General features: G+C 42.7%; 2 protein-coding genes and 1 pseudogene across 4 annotated transcripts in view; 2 read left to right on the forward strand and 1 right to left on the reverse strand.

Moving 5' to 3' along the window:
- The window catches only part of Hnrnpll (heterogeneous nuclear ribonucleoprotein L-like), a 32782-nt gene extending 16704 nt beyond the window's left edge, over nucleotides 1-16078 (reverse strand). For both annotated transcript variants that reach the window (NR_152119.1, NM_144802.4), the window contains exons 1-6: nucleotides 15467-16078; nucleotides 7333-7451; nucleotides 4438-4675; nucleotides 3617-3702; nucleotides 2575-2671; nucleotides 2418-2490 (exon numbers count right to left, since the gene is read on the reverse strand). Coding sequence is in view for 1 of the 2 variants with exons in the window: in NM_144802.4 (NP_659051.3) it covers nucleotides 2418-2490; nucleotides 2575-2671; nucleotides 3617-3702; nucleotides 4438-4675; nucleotides 7333-7451; nucleotides 15467-15802 (949 nt within the window). In the remaining variant the exon portion in view is untranslated. The remainder of the gene's footprint in view (nucleotides 1-2417; nucleotides 2491-2574; nucleotides 2672-3616; nucleotides 3703-4437; nucleotides 4676-7332; nucleotides 7452-15466) is intronic.
- Nucleotides 7835-8566, forward strand: Gpx4-ps1 (glutathione peroxidase 4, pseudogene 1; annotated as a pseudogene).
- On the forward strand, nucleotides 16032-17272 carry 4933407O12Rik (RIKEN cDNA 4933407O12 gene). 2 transcript variants are annotated; one of them, XM_006525247.3, is made up of 2 exons: nucleotides 16032-16388; nucleotides 16483-17272. In XM_006525247.3, exons 1-2 carry the CDS (start codon nucleotides 16050-16052, stop codon nucleotides 16606-16608), a joined length of 465 nt encoding a protein of 154 aa, XP_006525310.1. In that variant the 5' UTR covers nucleotides 16032-16049; the 3' UTR covers nucleotides 16609-17272. The 2 variants fall into 2 exon arrangements, with proteins under 2 accessions (XP_006525310.1, XP_006525311.1); XM_006525248.3 differs by having other exon boundaries at nucleotides 16032-16382.
- The last annotated feature ends 470 nt before the right edge of the window (nucleotides 17273-17742 follow it).

Consider the following 17742-nt stretch of genomic DNA (forward strand, 5'->3'; position numbering starts at 1 on the left):
CTGACTTCAAACTTCTCTTTCTTTGCCTGTTTCCCAAGTGCTGGGATTATAGGCATGTACCACCATATCTGGCTCTCCATAAAGGGCAAAGCAAACAAATAATTTTAATAAACTGTCAATTTGAGTCAAGCTTAAATCACTACAGAAACTATTTTATGTTTTTAAGCTGCAAGTCTAGCAAGAAAGCTACCTATCAATAATAAATTAGAAAAAATAAGAGTATTTTCCCTAAAAGCATAAATATAAATTTATTTTACTTTTCTTAATTATGTTTTATTCTTCAGATAGCTACCTTATATGTTTCTAAATAAATTATCTAACTAGAATTCCATTTAAAAAAAAGTTGGCTTTGTGTAAAATTCAAATCTACTAGAAGAATACACAATGTTAAATGTGTAAGTGTTTTGCTGGGTAGAATGGCACCCACCTTTAATCCAGCGTTCTGAAGGCAAGGGCCTGCAGATCTGAGTTCAAGGCTACCCTGGTCTACAGAATGAGTTCCAAGATAGTCAGGGCAACACAAAGAAACCCTGTCCTAAAGTGTGTGTCCCACTCCCCCCCAAAGAAAAAAAGAAAAGGAAGGAAGGGTGGGTAGACAGGTTGATAGGTAAGTCAGACGAAGCAAGTTTATATTGAAAATGTAGTGTTCAGTAACCGTTAGTGGTCAGAAGTGAGAGATTTCTCATCAACCATATGTCCTCTTGTTTGAGTTCCTAAGGATTTGGTTTCCAGTATTGGATCCAACTGCGTCAAGCATAAACCAAGCAAATTTCCATAAGTATCAAAAATGGGGGTCTAACAAAAATACATTTTATGAAACAAGCCTATTTACAATTGCATGCATAAGATGAAATGGTTTCCTGGAAACTGAGAGCAAAAGTAGTCAATCGTAGTATCTGTGTGAACACTGTGTCTCACTCTCCTTCCTTCGGCTAAGCACACGTACCGTCAAGCACTGCTCAAGGTATTCTGGACGGTGGTTTCTAGCTAACTTTACAGACACCCACCTAGGGTTTTTCTAATATGGAGTCCACTGTTAATACTGTAGCTGGAATGTAGCCAATACTGAAGCCCCCTTGTTTTTACAAGATTGACATTTTAATTTGTATATTTCAAAATTACCAGTTACTTAACAATTTATCAGTGAAACCTATGCTTGTGAAATTTAGCATTTATAGGCTACTGGTGGAAATGCATTTCAAATGAAATGCTCTTAATATTCAGATTTATCAAGTTTAGATATATTCTATCTTGAAAAGGACACGTTATTTTCACCTATATTTGAAATGTCAAATTTTCTGGTTACACAAATTAACATAAGTAAAAAAACCCTTTGTTACAAAATGTGACAACTTATAAACAACCACTTACAAAAATCAAACCACACAGAAAAACATCTTTTACATATAATGCACCTTTTCATTTTGTTAGACCCTCTGTTCATGTTCATAATTAGGGAAAAACAAAAACAATAACAAAGTAAACTTATATGCCACAATGTGTACTTTTTTGTGCTGAGGATCAAACACAGGGTGGATTCACACTAAGCGCGTGCTTCACACCACTGACCAGCTTATCCTCAGACAAACCACACCTTTCTACCCACAGATCTTTAACGTCTGTGTGAATTGGTTAAGCATTATCAATCCCCAAGGTGTGTAGATAAACTGACCCCTGGTTAAAAACCAATTAACAATTTAAAATCTAAGCTGAATACAGTTACATCAATGGGCAGTAAACTTTACAACATTACATAAAGTCTAGTTTTCATAAATAAAAACTCTACAACTGGAACCTTAAGGGAAATCCGATCAGTATACATACAACTTGAATAAATGGGCACAGTCTATCATGGTGTTCATCCCATGCAAGTCTGAAGTACTGTTAAATGTCGTCCTTTACAAACTTGGGCTGATGATGCATGTAGTATGCAGTCAAGGTGAATTGCAAGTCTGAGTTTTTCAGAGGGCTTTGCTGATGCCGGTGTTGTGCATGATGAAGTGTAGAGTCAGCCTGCCGGAGTCCTCTAGCCTTCTGAATGCCTCGTCCAGCTTGGGGGAAAAGTCCTTTCCATAGAGAAGCAGTGTGCAAGTTTGCAGTTTGTAAGGAATATTCTGAATCAGTTTCCTCTCCTCCAAAGAGAGAGAGCTGCTTGGAGAAATGCAAGTCCTTGAACTGCGGGCGTGCCTGTATGTGAGGGCTCCTTGTTGAACTAAATATAAATAAGCTCAGCAGGTACCAGTAGGGGGCACTAATGTCCAAGGTTAATTTCCAGCATTACACGGACTTTTGTAACAAAAGCATTCAACAAGATTTTCATTTTAATTAACTAGCTCATCTCAGAAAAAAAAGAATGCGACTGCTTGTAAAGTTTCTCAGCAGATCTCAGTACATTCTAAAATTCGTAAAATACCTACCTCGTCTTCCCAAATAAGGTTTAGTGTAGTCCCAACTGTCATTGTCATTCCTAATAACATTTAGACGAGTTGGCTGTGGAAAGTGAAGATAAGTAAGTTTAAATTGAATACCCAAGTATAAATATTCCTTTGGTAGACTGTCGAAAGAAATGCTTACCCTTGCATATTCAATTTTTAGTGTGCAACATCCGGCATATATATCAGCTCCATTGAGTGCTGCTTTAGCCTTCTGGGCGCAAAGGACTGACTCAAACGTAAGGCTTCATTAAGGAAATGTGGCTGAAGAATTCCTAAATTTAGTTGTGTTTCATTCCTAATGAACTAAAAAGATAACCCAACACTGTGTTTCTGAGAATGTTTTCCCAAATAAAATTTCTAAGTAAATCTTTATTTAATAAAGATTTAAAGATTGAGAATAACACAGAAAATATAACATGATCAACATGCCCACATTAACCCTTCCAAATCACTAGAAGGTCTATAAAGTAGAGAACGAAGGAGGTTCTATCCCCCAGTGAAGGGCAATCTATAACTATGAAACAGAAAATTATTTTACTCTTAAAGAACAGGGCCAAGGAAGTAACACAGTTGTCAGAGTGCTTGGACGAGCGCGTGGAGCCAATGGTCTCAACCCTCAGTACTTTAGGGGACTATTTTATGGTACAAAGTTATCAAAATAGTAAAATTCCCCTATAAGTACTAGAATTTCATCTTTTAAGCAGGGCACAGTGGTATACACTTTTTAAAAAAAAAAAATGTGGACCCTGTCAGGGTTGCCTCTTTTTCTTTTTTTTTAAATTCATAGATTTATTTGTTTTATGTATGTGAATACACTGTTGCTGTCTTCAGACACACCAGAAGAGGGCATCTGATCCCACTACAGATGGTTGTGAGCCACCATGTGGTTGCTGGGAATTGAACTCTGGAAGAGCAGTCAGTGCTCTTAACCACTGAGTCATGTCTCCAGCCCAGTGGTGCACACTTTTAATCTCAGTACTCAGAAATGGCCCATCTCTGAACTAATGGCCAGTCAGAGTTATACAAGATCCTAGCTCAAAATAAGACAACAAACTTAAGACTGCTCTAAGATGAAAATACAACACTTGCCTAAAAATGCTCAAGAAGAAAAAAAAAAAAGATATCAATATGAATTACAAACACTTCTATACATCAGTAACACATTTACAAATAAAGGATATTCAACCATTGCTTGTATCCCATTTCTCTTGAAGATAACAATACGCTGTACTTTTCCAACAGGGTTGCATACAGTATACAGAACATCCTATGAAGAAAAAAAAGTATATTTATTCATTTTTTATATTTAGAAAAACATTAAAATTATATTCCATTTTGTTTTATCTAAAAAGTAAAACTTACAAGACACCATTCCTCTTAATTACTAAGCTTTTTCAAAAGAGGATCGCATTTGCTTCTAATGCTGTGGCCCTTTGACACAGCTCCTCATGCTGTGGTGACTCCAACCATAACAGTGTTTCAGTGCTGCTTCATATCTGTGATTTTGCTACTGTTGAGAACCACAATGTAAATCTCTGATATGCGACCCTGTGAAAGGCCGAGAACCACTGGGCTAGATAGAGGCAGCTCAGACCCTGGCTGGGTTTCCAGCAACACAGCAGCCAACACCCATCTGTAGCTCCAGGTCTGGGGGATTTGTGCTGCTCTCTTATGGCTCAAGGGGACTACACACATTTGGTGAACAGACATACATGCAGGCAAAACACCCATACAGAAGAAATAAAAATAAATATTAAAAAAATTATCTAAGCATGTTGCTGCACATCTTAAATTCTAGCACTTGGGAAGCAAAGGCAGGGAGATCTCTTTAAGTTCCAGACCAAACTGGTCTACATAGCAAGCTTCAGGCCAGCCAGGGCTACATAATGAAAATGTGTCTCAAAACAAAGGAAAACAACAAAACCAAAAACTAGTTGGCAGATAAGAAGTCTACAGGCAAGTTGTCATAGAGGCAGTTTGTTCTACTGAATGAGATACATACCACCGTAATTGGGTAAAGAGGATTCTGAATAGAGAGCAAGAGCACTTTGTTGCCCCCTGATGGATCGTCGGTATTTCCTGGCCGAGTGATTCTTTTACTTGTAGAATAGTTGAAGAAAGCCTGCTGGCCAGCAATGTACACAGGCACATCTGCAGCAAATGTCACACATTCTTTGGCACTATCTATATTTTCAAACTCCACGAGAGCCTGTCGTTTAAATGGCATCATCATCACATAGCTGAAAAAAAAAAGAAATATCAAAACACAACATCATTCTCCGTCAAGTAAAGCAGGTTTTAATCTCCTCGAATGAAGGCTTACTTATCTCACACCCGACTCAATCAAGCCCAATCCCATTTCCAATCACTAATACCCCTCCTGCAAAGCAATTAGAAAACATCGAGACACAGAAACTAAAATAAAACTCCAGAGCCAGCAAGCAAAACCCATAGTTAAACAGCAGGAACTAGCTGGGTATGGGAGCACAGCTGTAATCTCAGCCCTTCAAAATGAAGGCAGAAGGGGACTTCAAGTTCACAGCCAGTCAGTCTCAAAATAGAAAAGAAAAGGAATATCAGAAACACCCACACAGCAGTAACTAAGAATTAATTGTTTGTATATTATTTTATTAAAAACAGATAATTAGAAGCAACCACAGACTGACCAAAACTCATAAAGTGATTTACCCCTAAACAGTCCATGAAAACACGTTTAAGGGAAGAACACAATAATCACGGTTTAACTATGAGCAGGAGGATGAGGTGTCTACTTTTGAAAATGTGTTCCTTTGAGGAGGTAATATATTTTATAGACAAAATGAATGTTAAATGAAGAGATCCCAGCACTCAAGAGGCCAAAGCCAGGAATATCTCTGTTGATTTGAGGTCAGCCTGGTCTACACAGTGAGTTCCTGACCAACCAGGGCTACAGTAAGACCCTGTCTTAAGAAAAGAAGGAAGAAAAAGAAAACTCCAATCAACATGGTTTAATCATATCAAAAAACAACTACATCAAGCCAGGCAGGCAAACTACTCTGCTTAAGAGATAGCCAGGACCCACAGCTTGTTAGAAACTGACAAACAGTGCAGTGTTAGTAAAAACCAAACAACACACCCACACATAATCCAGTAAGCCACTGCCTTCTTCATTTATAAAAACTGGAGAATTATTAACAAGACTGCCTAGCAAGCAGCCTGGGATACTACAGGACCTCAATACATAGCTTCAGAACTTTGTTTTCTTCAGAACTCGCCACACCCAACCTTATATCCTCAGAAGATAGAAGCAGAGCCTGGCACACAGCATGCTATTAAGTATATGTGTTGACTTAGGAGGCTGGCTAGTTACCCCCACCCACATCACTAAAAATTGAACAGTGAAACAGGTCTTGGATTTAAAACTATAGCAACTATAAGTACAGCTGTAAGTAAGAAGTATTTCTTATAGAAATAAATTCCCCCAATAAAGTTTTGAAGTTTTTTATATGTAAAAAATATAAACCCTGGAATCAGGTCTATTTTTTAAAAGGGTGGTGGCAGCGGTGGTGAAATGGCTCTGCAGTTCAGAGCACTTACTACTCTCAGAGAAGACCAGGCTCTTCCCAGCACCACATGGGGAGTCACAACCACCTGTAACCCCAGTTCCTGGGAATGCAGCACCCTCTTTTAGGACCTCTGTGGAAACCATAAATACATGCAAACAAAACACTCATACACAGTAACAAGTCGAAAAGAGAATAAATGTTGTCTCTCATGATACATAAATCATGGTGCAAGTTAAAAATGCCCCCTTAGAAACACAGAAAATTAAAAATAAAATGACAAACGGTACTGGCCTATTATAGATTTGGTCATAATAAATCTGCTTGCTAGCTGGGTGTAGTGGCACACTGATCCCAGCATTCAGAAGGCAGAGGCAGAGGGAGTTCCTTGAGTTCAAGGCCATCCTGGTCTACACAGCAAGTTCCAGGATAGCCAGGGATGCATAGAGAGACCCTGTCTCCTAAGAAGAAAGTTTCTCTACCCAAAATAAGACATTAACTAGACACAAACTCAAAGAGTTACCAGACAGTGACTTTGTATAAAGACAAGAAGAGAATTTAAATGGTACTGACATTTCAACATCTGCTTCATCAGCCTGGTGAACATTTTCTTTTTCTTTTTTTTTTTTAATCTTTAAAAAGAATTCACGAGGAAGGCCAAACAAAAAGAAAAACAAAAGAGCATGAGGAATCAATATTTCCAACTCAATTCCATAAAAACTTTTATCTAAAACTTGTTGAATGACTGGTGATACATCGAACTAAGCACCTACACATCCCCTCAGGGAGGCTGAGAACAAGCTCAGGGCTCAGTGGCAGTGTCTGCTTAGCGTGTATAGTGCACAAAGGCCTGAATTCAATCTCTAGCACCAGAATACAAAACGTAGTAACAAGCTTAGAAATCTCCAAAGGTGGGGCTGGCAAGACCTCTCCCTTCAAGGGTACATCTAAGTCCTAGGGCTGAGTTTAATCCCTGGGTCCCACAAGGTGGAGAGACTTGACTCGAGGGAGTCTTCTCAAGTTGTCGTCTCACCTCCACACACTATAAGGAAATGTAAAAACTTAAAAAAAAAGGGAGGGGTGGGGAGCAGGGCGGGTTCCAAACATGGCAGACACCTATAGTCCTAGCACTCAACAGGCTGAGATGGAATAAATACAAGTTCCAAGCTGGCCCTCCTTTGGGAGGAATGCCTCCTCTCAAAAAAAAAAAAAAAAAAAAGGGGGGGGGGGTGAGAGGTTCTTTCCACAGAAGAGCACACACAGGCAAACAGCACATACAAGCAACTCAGAGCGCTCAAGCGAGGCTCGCCCTCCCATATTATCTTCAGTATCTATGAGGTTCCCACTCTCCTTACCATATTGTCCCAAATTTCTCCAGTGCCTCCACAAGGTCAGCTTCCACAACAGATTCACAGAGCCCTCGAACATGGACAACAGGGGAAACAGAAACTTTATGATGACTTCCACCTCCCTCCTAGGGAAGAGAAAACAATTTCCAATTAACTTCAAAAGGCTAAACTGCATTTGTCAGTAAATTCAACTCTACATTATAAAGCAAGCACACACACATTAAAGAAAGGAAGAAAGGAAGAAAGAAAGGAAGAAAGAAAGAAAGAAAGAAAGAAAGAAAGAAAGAAAGAAAGAAAGAAAGAAAGAAGATTACAAGTTAGCAGAAGGACCTGAAAATAAATTGAAATTTGATTTGAAATTTTTATTTCTAGTAAGCCCCTACACACACACCCAGCCCTACAAGCTTTGGTTTTTCAAGGCAGGGTTTCTCTGTATAGACCAGGTTGGTCTCAAACTCTGGAATATGCCTGTCTCTGAAATTTTCATTTCTAAAAAAGAAAGATCTTGGGCTGTGCCTGGTCTGGCAGGCACCATGTGTGCATCCCGCAATGATTGGCGCTGTGCTCGCTCCATGCACGAATTCTCAGCCAAGGACATCGATGGGCACATGGTCTGCCTGGAAAGTACAGGGGTTTATTTAGTGTGCCTCGTCACCAACGTGGCCTCGCAATGAGGCAAAACCGATGTAAACTATACTCAGCTAGTCGATCTGCATGCCCGATATGCTGAGAGTGGTTTACGAATCCTGGCTTTCCCCTGCAACCAGTTCGGGAGGCAGGAGCCAGGAAGTAATCAAGAAATCAAGGAGTTTGCAGCCGGCTACAATGTTAAGTTTGACATGTACAGCAAGATCTGTGTAAATGGGGACGATGCCCACCCACTGTGGAAATGGATGAAAGTCCAGCCCAAGGGCAGGGGCATGCTGGGAAATGCCATCAAATGGAACGTTACCAAGTTTCTCATTGGTAAGAACGGCTGCGTGGTGAAGCGCTACGGTCCCATGGAGGAGCCCCAGCTGATAGAGGACCTGCCGTGCTATCTTTAGCCCTACAAGTATGTGCCCCCACACCGAGCCCCCCTGCCCTGTGACCCCTGGAGCCTTCCACCCCGGCACTCATGACGGTCTGCCTAAAAACCAGTCCGCTGGTGGGGCAGTCCTGAGGACCTGCGTGCATCTCCGCTGGAGGTAGGTCCAGTGCTTCACCCTGGCTGCCTTGTGGGAATAAAATGTAGAAATGTTGAAAGAAAGAAAGAAAGAGAGAGAGAGAGAGAGAGAGAGAGAGAGAGAGAGAGAGAGAGGGAGAGAGAGAGAGAGGGAGAGGGGGAGAGAGAGAGAGAGAGAGAGAGAGAGAGAGAGAGAGAGAGAGAGAGAAGATAGATCTTGAAACAGCTGGTTAGCTTGATGGGTAAAAGGCACAGGCACTTGACACCTAGAACCACCCTAGATGTGCGATCCCTAGAACCCATACAGTAGTGGAAGGAGGGAACTATGTGCACAAATACATCTCTTTAAGAAGTGCTCAAGCCAGGAAGAGACATGTGGTGACAGGCAATGTTTTATTTACTGAAGTAAGTGGTGGGCTCATGAGTGATGTTTTTCATATCTTTTTGTTTTTCGTAATATTATTAGCCAGACACTCTCCCCGTTAAACTTGAAGAAGCAGGGTTGTAAGTACCACAATACTTCATCCTTAATTAGCTCAACATTCCAAATCATGATGATCTATCTTTTCTATAACCTTTGTCATCTTCATAGACAAAGATAAGTCAGTGAGGTAAACCTAACAGTGTGTTTTCATACTTTTCCAACTGTCTATCATATTGGGTCTAACTGCACTTTTTAGTCTATTATAAAATTCACCTTCTGAATTCACCTTTTGTGCCTCTAGAGTCTCCTCCCTCTTACTTTATCTTGGCAGTAACTTTTTTTTTTTTTTTTTTTAAAAGATTTATTTATTATTATATCTAAGTACACTGTAGCTGTCTTTTAGATACACCAGAAGAGGGCGTCAGATCTCATTACGGATGGTTGCGAGCCATCATGTGGTTGCTGGGATTTGAACTCAGGACCTTCAGAAGAGCAATCGGTGCTTTTAACCACTGAGCCATCTCTCCAGCCCCTGGCAGTAACTTTTGAAGAGTCCTCTTAGCTTTGTCCGTTTCTCTCTAAGAATTGCCCATCAGGAATAATAACTATGATGAATACAGTGCAAAAAAATGGCCAGTTTTCAGGTTGATCTTTCTCACAAAAAATGGATTACAGAAAATTTTTAAAATCCTTCAGAAGAGTTTACTTACTATGTACAGCAAAGTCATTCCCTAAAGGACAAAATGTTACTGCCTTGATTTGGTCTATATATTATATACAAATCACAATTCTGTAGCCCACAAATATGTACCACTATTGTGTCAAGGAAAAAATTTTAAAAGAACTTATAAAAGAAAAGCTAGAAGATACTAAATATAATATAGTATCTGGGGGAAAGGTGATTTTCTCAACCTCAAGGCAAAAAAAGTCACACTCCGCGCACGCCCTTATTCCCACTCAATCTATGATCCGTACATTATCTACCTTGGTACTTCTCTAACTTTAATTACATACCCAGACATACTGCTGTTTGAGACAGGGTCTTGCTATGTAGCCCTGGCTAGCCCAGAACTCATTAACCTTATTTCTGGGAAGTATGCTACTCTGACATATCCATCTTTAACACAAAAACTTTCTTTTTCTTTCCTTTTTTTTTTTTTTTTTTCCTTTTTTTTGGTTTTTTGAGACAGGGCTTCTCTGTGTAGCCTTGGCTGTCCTAGAACTCACTTGAGACCAAGCTGGCCTCGAACTCAGAAATCCACCTGCCTCTGCCTCCCAAGTGCTGGGATTAAAGGTGTGCGCCACCATGCCCGGCTCACAAAAACTTTCTGCCATTCACTTTAAAACAACTAAATTTCCAAATGAAAAGCTGACAATTCATCTTTAAAAAATGTATTTCTACCACTCTCTCCAAGGCTGCTTTTTTCTATCCTCTATTCTACCCAAAATATTAACTTTTTAAAAATAAGCCCTCATATATCCAAGGCTAGCTTCAAACTTGCTGTGTAGAAGAAAATGACCTTGAACTTCTGATCTCCATGCTAAGATTATAGGTATGCATCAAAATACCCTGTATATGCAGTATGGGAAATCAAACCCAGTTTCACACAAACAGGGCAAGCACAAATTTAGCTACATCCCAGCTATTACCACTCTTCTTAAATCATCATTTTCTCTGTTACATAGCTGTGATATGAAATCTGAACTCTGCAGCACAGAGCCTTTTACCTAGCCCTAAAATCAGGTAGGTAGGCAGGCAGGTAGCTAGCTGTGATACTGAGGAATACTACCCTTCTCTCATGCTAGGCAAGACTCCACTGCTGAGTCTTACACCATTATCCTGGTTCCTGATTTTTAAACTAGTTGGTAAATGATTACTGATAATCCCTACCTATATACCAACTAAACTGGATATGGTAGCAAACACCCACAATCCCATCACTCATAGCACCAGCATCCATGGTTCAAGGCCAGGCTATGTACCTATTAATACTTTTAGCATGACTTCTCCAGCTTAAGAAATCATTTTTAAATATTTTCTTATCTCCTACAGCAGCCTTCATCTCGATAGCCAGGCTGTTGTTTTGTTGTTTTCTATTTCCCAACCTCAAAGTAATATTCCAAGTGTATATGCCCAGCAAGTGTAATATACACGTTTTGTTTTGTTTTGTTACAATTTTCAATCCCTTCTTTGGACAAATTGGGTCAAACTCTAAGGGAAGCTCGGTGGGTCCTCACTAACAGGCTCAAGACTGGTCTGCTCATACCCACTCAGGGGCAGTCTCAAGGACAAAGTCTCACAAGCCAAAGCAACGTTTTTTCAATCTGGCTACAGCCTTCCATTTGGAACTCTTGGTCCATTTTACTGTTTCACTACCTTATGAGTCTACTCACTGAAATGTGAAAACTCCAATTACCTTATTAGCAAACAAGTTATAAGATTTCTGGCTGTTTGGGAATCTTCTTTCCTTTTGGGACTTTCTATTTGGGCAATTTTATAGTTACTGTTATTTGGGCATTATCTTAGAGCCCAGGCTAGCCTCAAATTCATTATGCAGCTAAGGCTAGCCTTTAACTAGTGATTATCCTGCCCCTTCCCAACTGCTATGGTATTCCTGACCTTTCTTGGCTTTCTGAGATGGCTCTGTAGCCCAGGCTAACCTCTAGCCTCCGTCCACTTAGAAGTATCACAATTCCTGGGACCATAGACATGCGCCACTGTACCTGGCTCTTCGCTTTGGTTTTAAATAATTCACCATATTGTCCAGCCTGGTTTTGATCTCTTAGGCTCCTGCTATCCTCCAGACTGTTAACCTCCTGAGTAGCTAGACTATAACTGCCTGGCTGCCACTCAATCTTTGATTTGTCTGTTTACTCACTTGAAAAACTTGATGTGTGGTCCAGTTTCTTAAAATTAAAAAGATATAGAAACAATAAGCTTGAAGATTATGTCTGCTAAATTTAAGATAGTGTGTCTGCTACTTATGGGGTCAGAGATATGGCTTAGCATTGCTGCTTCTTTAGAGGACCCAGGTTCAGTTTCCAGTGCCATATGGTGTCTCAGAACCATCTGTAACTCCAATTCCAGGGGCTCAGTGGCCTTCTTCTGACCTCCATAGGCACTAGGCATGTACAGTGACAGGCAGACAAATACACAATAAAAAAATAAATTGGTAAGGCATTGTGGCACACAGGAGGCAGAGGCAGGTGGATCGAGTCCCAGGTCAGTCAAGGCTATACAGTGAGACCATCTCAAAAATAAATTTTAAAAATCATATGCCCTTTATTCCACAAGAATGAAGTAACTATAAAACATGGCATGAGCCTTCATAATGAAGCTTTGTGCAAGAGTGAAACCAAATGAATCAAACACCCTGGGAGTTTTGCTCTATGAAAAGTACAGTAGACCATGAAAGGCTAACTTATTTGTCCAATCCAAACCATTCAAATCAATCAATCTCAATCCTACCACCTCCCCTTCTCCTTCTCTCCTCCTCTCCTTTCCCTCCCACCTCCCCTCCTCTCTCCAGAGTCTTGTTCAAGTGAGCTCCACAGCAATGCTCCCCACGTACTGGAATTACAGGTATGCACCAAACCCAGCCTTCATACTTCTTCAAACACTTGAGACTACTGCTACCACTTACTCAGGCTCTTCTTTAAACTTAGTTATTAAATCAAGAAAAGTCAAGAGTATGAATCCTTTAAATCTTACTTTTCACTTCACAAATTTCCAATTAGAGTTAAAAAGATAGTTCATTACTGTACCTAATCTGCATTTATTCTAACAGTTTGACTACAGATGTACTTATTTCTTCTATAGGCTAAGGACCACTTACGTTGAGCTAAACTCTTCAATTAAATGAAAACTGTATTTCAACATGATGAAGTACTAGACTCTATACCTTAATTATATACAATGTTTCATAGCTGCAATGATTTCAAAATGGTACTGAAAATTTCAAGGAAAAAATTTTGAAAAGGGGGGGGTTCAAGAGATGGCTCAGAACTAATTAATGCAGCTTTTTTTAAAAAAAGATTTTATTTATTTTTTTGTATGTGAGTACACTAGCTATCTTCAGACACACCAAAAGAAACGTCAGATCTCATTACAGATGGTTGTGAGCCACCATGTGGTTGCTGGGAATTGAACTCAGGACCTGTGGAAGAGCAGTAAGTGCTCTTAGCCACTGAGCCATCTCTCCAGCTCTAATGCAGCTTTTAAATGTCCATTACAGGTGGCTCACAACCATCTGTAATGAGATCTGACACCCTCTTCTGGTGTGTCTGAAGATAGCTAGTGTACTAACATACATAAAATAAATAAAATTTTTTTTAAAAGCTGCATGAATTAGTTAACTTCAGCTTCACGTAAGGAAAGCACGTACAGTCCAACGTTCATATTTTACAGACTAAGAAATCTTTCTCGAGGTCACAAAAACTGTATGCTAAGACTAGACTCCTGACCAACCATGTCCAATGCCAGCCACTTCCACTGCTTGACTTACGTTACTCACTAGCATTCAAAAATAATGTTAACTATTTTTGAAACAAAATTTGTGTGTGTGTGAACACACACATACACACACACACACACACATATATATATATATATTTATATATATATAAATGTGTGTGTGTGTGTGTGTGTGAGCACACCAAGTAGTTCATATACAAGTCAGAGGACAATGTCTACCATGTGGGCTCTGGCAACTGAAACTGTAGGTTTTCAGGCGTTAGCAAGCACTCTTCCCCACTGAGCCATCCATCTCTCCTGCCAACTGCTTTAAGAATCTTTCCAAGACACTTAAGAGTCATTTTATAGTGTTGCACAAACAACCAAGGCTTTTGGCAAAAGAACCAAGGCCTTTGGCAAAACATCTTTTGTAACATTCCTATTTCTAAATCTTACAATATTTGATTATGATCTTAAGAATCTCTAAGAAAATCATCTCCTATATTCATACTTCCAAGTTATATTCTGAGGATCTCAAAAAGCTTGACAGAAAAATCCAAATAACTGCAAGGAACCAATGCTGACCTTGACCAGAAGGCCAAGAACCAGCTGTGTCCGTAAAGTGACAACAAGAAAAAAAGACTCCTTTAAAAAAAAGATATGGTCAAATTTATCCATCACATTTTACTTTTCTAATTATCCGAATTTTTACATAAAAATTCCCACTGGGCCAGTGAGGTGGCTCAGGTGGTGAATGTCTGCCAGGACTCACAGGATGGAAGTAGCTGTGTCCTTTGACCTCCACACTCGCCTGCATGCTCCAAAGCACACAACACAAATGAATGTAATTTTTTATTATTATTACTCAAACAGGAGCTGAAGAAAGAGCTCATCCAAAAAGCACACAGTGCTCTTGCAAAGACAGCCCAAGAGCTTGACTCCCAGCACTCGAATCTGGTGAGTCGCAATGAAACTACCTGTAACTCTACCTCTAAGGAACACTAAAACCTTACTAGGCTGCCATGGGTACTTGTTATGAACCCATACATGTAACTTTTTTTTTATTTAAGCTAGACCAACAAAAATTCGAACTTTAGAAAGATAAGCGGCTTCTGATTAAAAAGGGTTGGAACACCTTAATTTTTGGAAGGTGTGCATAACTTCGTCAACTTCTGCTAAGATTTGATCTCAAATGTATTAAGTGTTTAAATAATATCTTAAGTCGTCAAGACCGTTTAAAGGCCCCCAAAAGAGTCAAAACCGTTCGGATTGGTTTGTTTCCTTAAAGTCTCCATGGAACTGAAGTTGTGGGTTGCGCTGTCCACATTCCTCCAGCCTCCAGCTAAACGTTTCTGATAAAGGAGGACTCGAGGAATGTGTGACTGAATTCCCACAGCTCTGCATTCATTTCCTTCTGTGGGGGACAAACTTGAAGTACATTATGAATGAAGAACTCTCGTCATCTGAACGCCTTTTATTTGACAGCAGGGACAGACACACACACACACACTTAGATCACCGGCCCACTCATTTCTGTAACAAGAAAACTTATCTTGGCCATTGCCTGGCCTGAATGAACCCCATGCCCACAAAGCCTTTTCTATAGAAAGATATTAAACTAGCGAGGGCTAAACTACGGGGAGAGCACGAGGGCGCAATTTGTCATTGCATCGCGGTTCCCACGGAGACGAGGCCACGAGAGCCTTCCCGTTATGGTTGCCCAGCGTGAGGATGATGCGGGTCGGGGAGGCCGGGTCCCCAGCACAGCCTCGGAGCCGGAGTTGCTCAACTAACAAAGAGCGGATCCCGCCGAGGGCGCGCGGCGCAGCCTCCCGGAGCGGAAGCGACACCCGCCCGCCCCCGCCGCCCCCACCCCGCTACCCTCCCCAAGTTCAGGGCCCGGACTCCGGGAGGCCCGGCACCCCAAGCCCACCCAAAGCCGGCATTCGGGATTCGGGGATCGTGGGCAATAAAGGAAAGAATCAGTCCGAGTCGCCAGCTACGCGCTCGGCGTGCACGCAGCGGCAAAGGCGGCCAGGCCGAACCCCCGCCGCCGGGCCCTGCTGGAGGGACGCGGCGCGGCGCCGCGCTTTGTTACCGTGGACAGGGGCATGCTCCGAGGGCCACCGCCGCTGCCACCTTCGTCGCCGCCGCTCCCTCCCTCATCGCCGTCGCCTTCGTCGCCTTCTTCTCCACCTTCGCCTTCCTCGCCGTCGCCGCCGCCGCCGCTGCCTCCGTCTCCGTCGCCTCCGTCGCCGCCGCCGCTGTCGCTATCGCTCCCCGCCTGAGGCGTCGCTTCCTGGCGATTCTCGCTCTCCTCGGCCGAGTAGACGATCTCTCCCTCCTCGGTCTTGAGGCGCTTGGCCTGGCTCTCGAACTCCCGGTCCTCCTCGTACGTCTCCTCCTTGGGGGAGGAGGAGGAGGAGGAGGACATGGCGGCGGCGGTGGAGACGGCGCGGGAGACGGGCCTCAGATGTCGCTGATCGGTCCCCGCCGCGGGCTGCGCCTCCTCGGCGCGGGTCTGAGCTGGCCCGGCGTCCTCCGCGGCGCGCTCCAGGAGCCCGTGACTGAGAAGGGAGCGCGGGCTGAGGGGACGCTTCCCTTTATCTCTCAGCCAGCCTCCAGCCTCTCCCTCCGCCAGCTTCGCGGCTCCCAGCCCCGGGGGGGACGCGAAAGTAAGGATGGGGCCGGGCCGTGGCTTCCGGTCTTCCCTCCTCCCTGATCCGCTCCCCGCCGCTCAGGCGGAGCCTCCACCCCGCCTTGACTGCCGCCGGGCGGGATGGGATCCAGGGCCCGAGAGTTTCCGCCCCCTTGCCGAACTTCCGCCTCCTATTGGAAGAGCGAAAGTCGATCTGGCTTCCAATTGGCTGGAAGAACTGCTCGTCAGAATCCCAGCCTGGACTCTCGCTGGGCTCCGGTCGGGACCGTGCAACGCCCGCTGCGCGCGGTTCCGCAGCGGTTGCAGCCCCGTGGCGGTTAGCGCTGTTAGGCCCTGGCCGCCGCTGAGATACCGGGTGAATGTGAGGAGCCGGCGATGCGTTCGGCAGAGTCGGGGCTGTGGGTGTTAACCGCCTTCCCGCTAATTTGAATGCTTTTCTTCTTCATTTTAAAAAGATGAGGGAGACCTGGAGAATCTTTAAAAAGATGAGGGAAACCTGGAGAATCTCCGCGCACCTAACCACACACAGCCCCCGAAAGCGCGTGGACTCTGCGCCACTAACTAAACAGAACAACCGTTAGCTGTTACTGACTGTGGCGAGCCAGCGAGATGATGCACACAGGTCTGCGCAGGGCATAGGTGACCTGCAAACCGGACCTATTGCTGCAGACATACCTATCCAAGTCCCTGCTGCAGTTACATATTCTCAACCTTCCTCTAAAACCCCTATTCTCACTGTTCTGAATGATCGTCTTCATTTTCCAAAATAGGAAACTCTCACAATCCTGTTCGTTTCCAGCCCACAACTCACTTCCTCTGTGAAGCCTAAAGACTGTTTTAAGGTTTTTAGCTGTTTCTATTTGCAAAAGGCCTTTGAATAACTAAAGGTGTTGTTTTAAAACAAAACAAAACTGGACGTGCTTAAGGGCAGGTACTGTGTTCATTTTTATAATCTAGTTCCAGTACAGTTCACCCCAACCCAATCCACCCCCGAATGGATTTCAGTGACCAACTTACTGGGTTGAAATTATGGTGTCTAGCTAGCAAGAAACCCACCGCGCCCTAAGTGCCCTGTTACTTTAAGCCTTGGAAAACTAAGATTCGTTCTGCGCACTTGTTTTGAACCTCTTCCTTTCCCAGTTGTGGGTTGTTCCCTCCTCTAGCCTGTTTTTTTTCCCCCAAAGGCATTTCTTCCCCCAGAAAGATGTGTGATCGTTCTTTTAACATATGTTGCTTTCTCCTTTATACTTTGCGTCGCTTGTCATTTTAGAATCCTAAGGAATCTAAGCGTTTCTGCAAACTGTACCACTGTGTGTGAGAGAGAGAGAGAGGCCGCTTGCAGAACTGAAAATTAGAAATATGTCTTTAAAATTAAGATAAGACTGACGTGTACCGAAGAAATATCAAAGAAGGAATTGCAGAGCTGGGGACAGATAAGGAAACGTCCTGAGCGAGAGCAACTGCATCCGCAGTCAGAAAAACACTGCACCAGTTTTGCCCAAAAGTTTTTGTCTGAGTCAGATGCTCCATACAAATTGACAGTGCAAAAGTTTCTGTGCAAGAAAGTTCAGGTACAAAAGTTTTAAAAGCTAAGATCTAAAAGGCGTAGGTTTAGGGCTGGAGAGGTGGCTCAGCAGAGGCGGTGCAGCCCTCAGGGAAGCATAGGAGCTTCCCGGTGCTCTTCCTAGGGATCCGATGCTCTCCCTTCTGACACC

This window comes from Mus musculus, chromosome 17, assembly GCF_000001635.26.
Source record: "Mus musculus strain C57BL/6J chromosome 17, GRCm38.p6 C57BL/6J".
Taxonomy (NCBI): Eukaryota; Metazoa; Chordata; class Mammalia; order Rodentia; family Muridae; genus Mus; species Mus musculus.

What these genes read in the sequence shown, in the direction of transcription:
- 4933407O12Rik (XM_006525247.3), top strand. Translation starts at nt 16,050, where the DNA reads ATGGGGCCGGGCCGTGGCTTCCGGTCTTCCCTCCTCCCTGATCCGCTC. An exon ending in CGCTGAGATACCGGGTGAAT is followed by an intron (nt 16,389 to 16,482) that starts GTGAGGAGCCGG and finishes CATTTTAAAAAG; the next exon opens with ATGAGGGAGACCTGGAGAAT.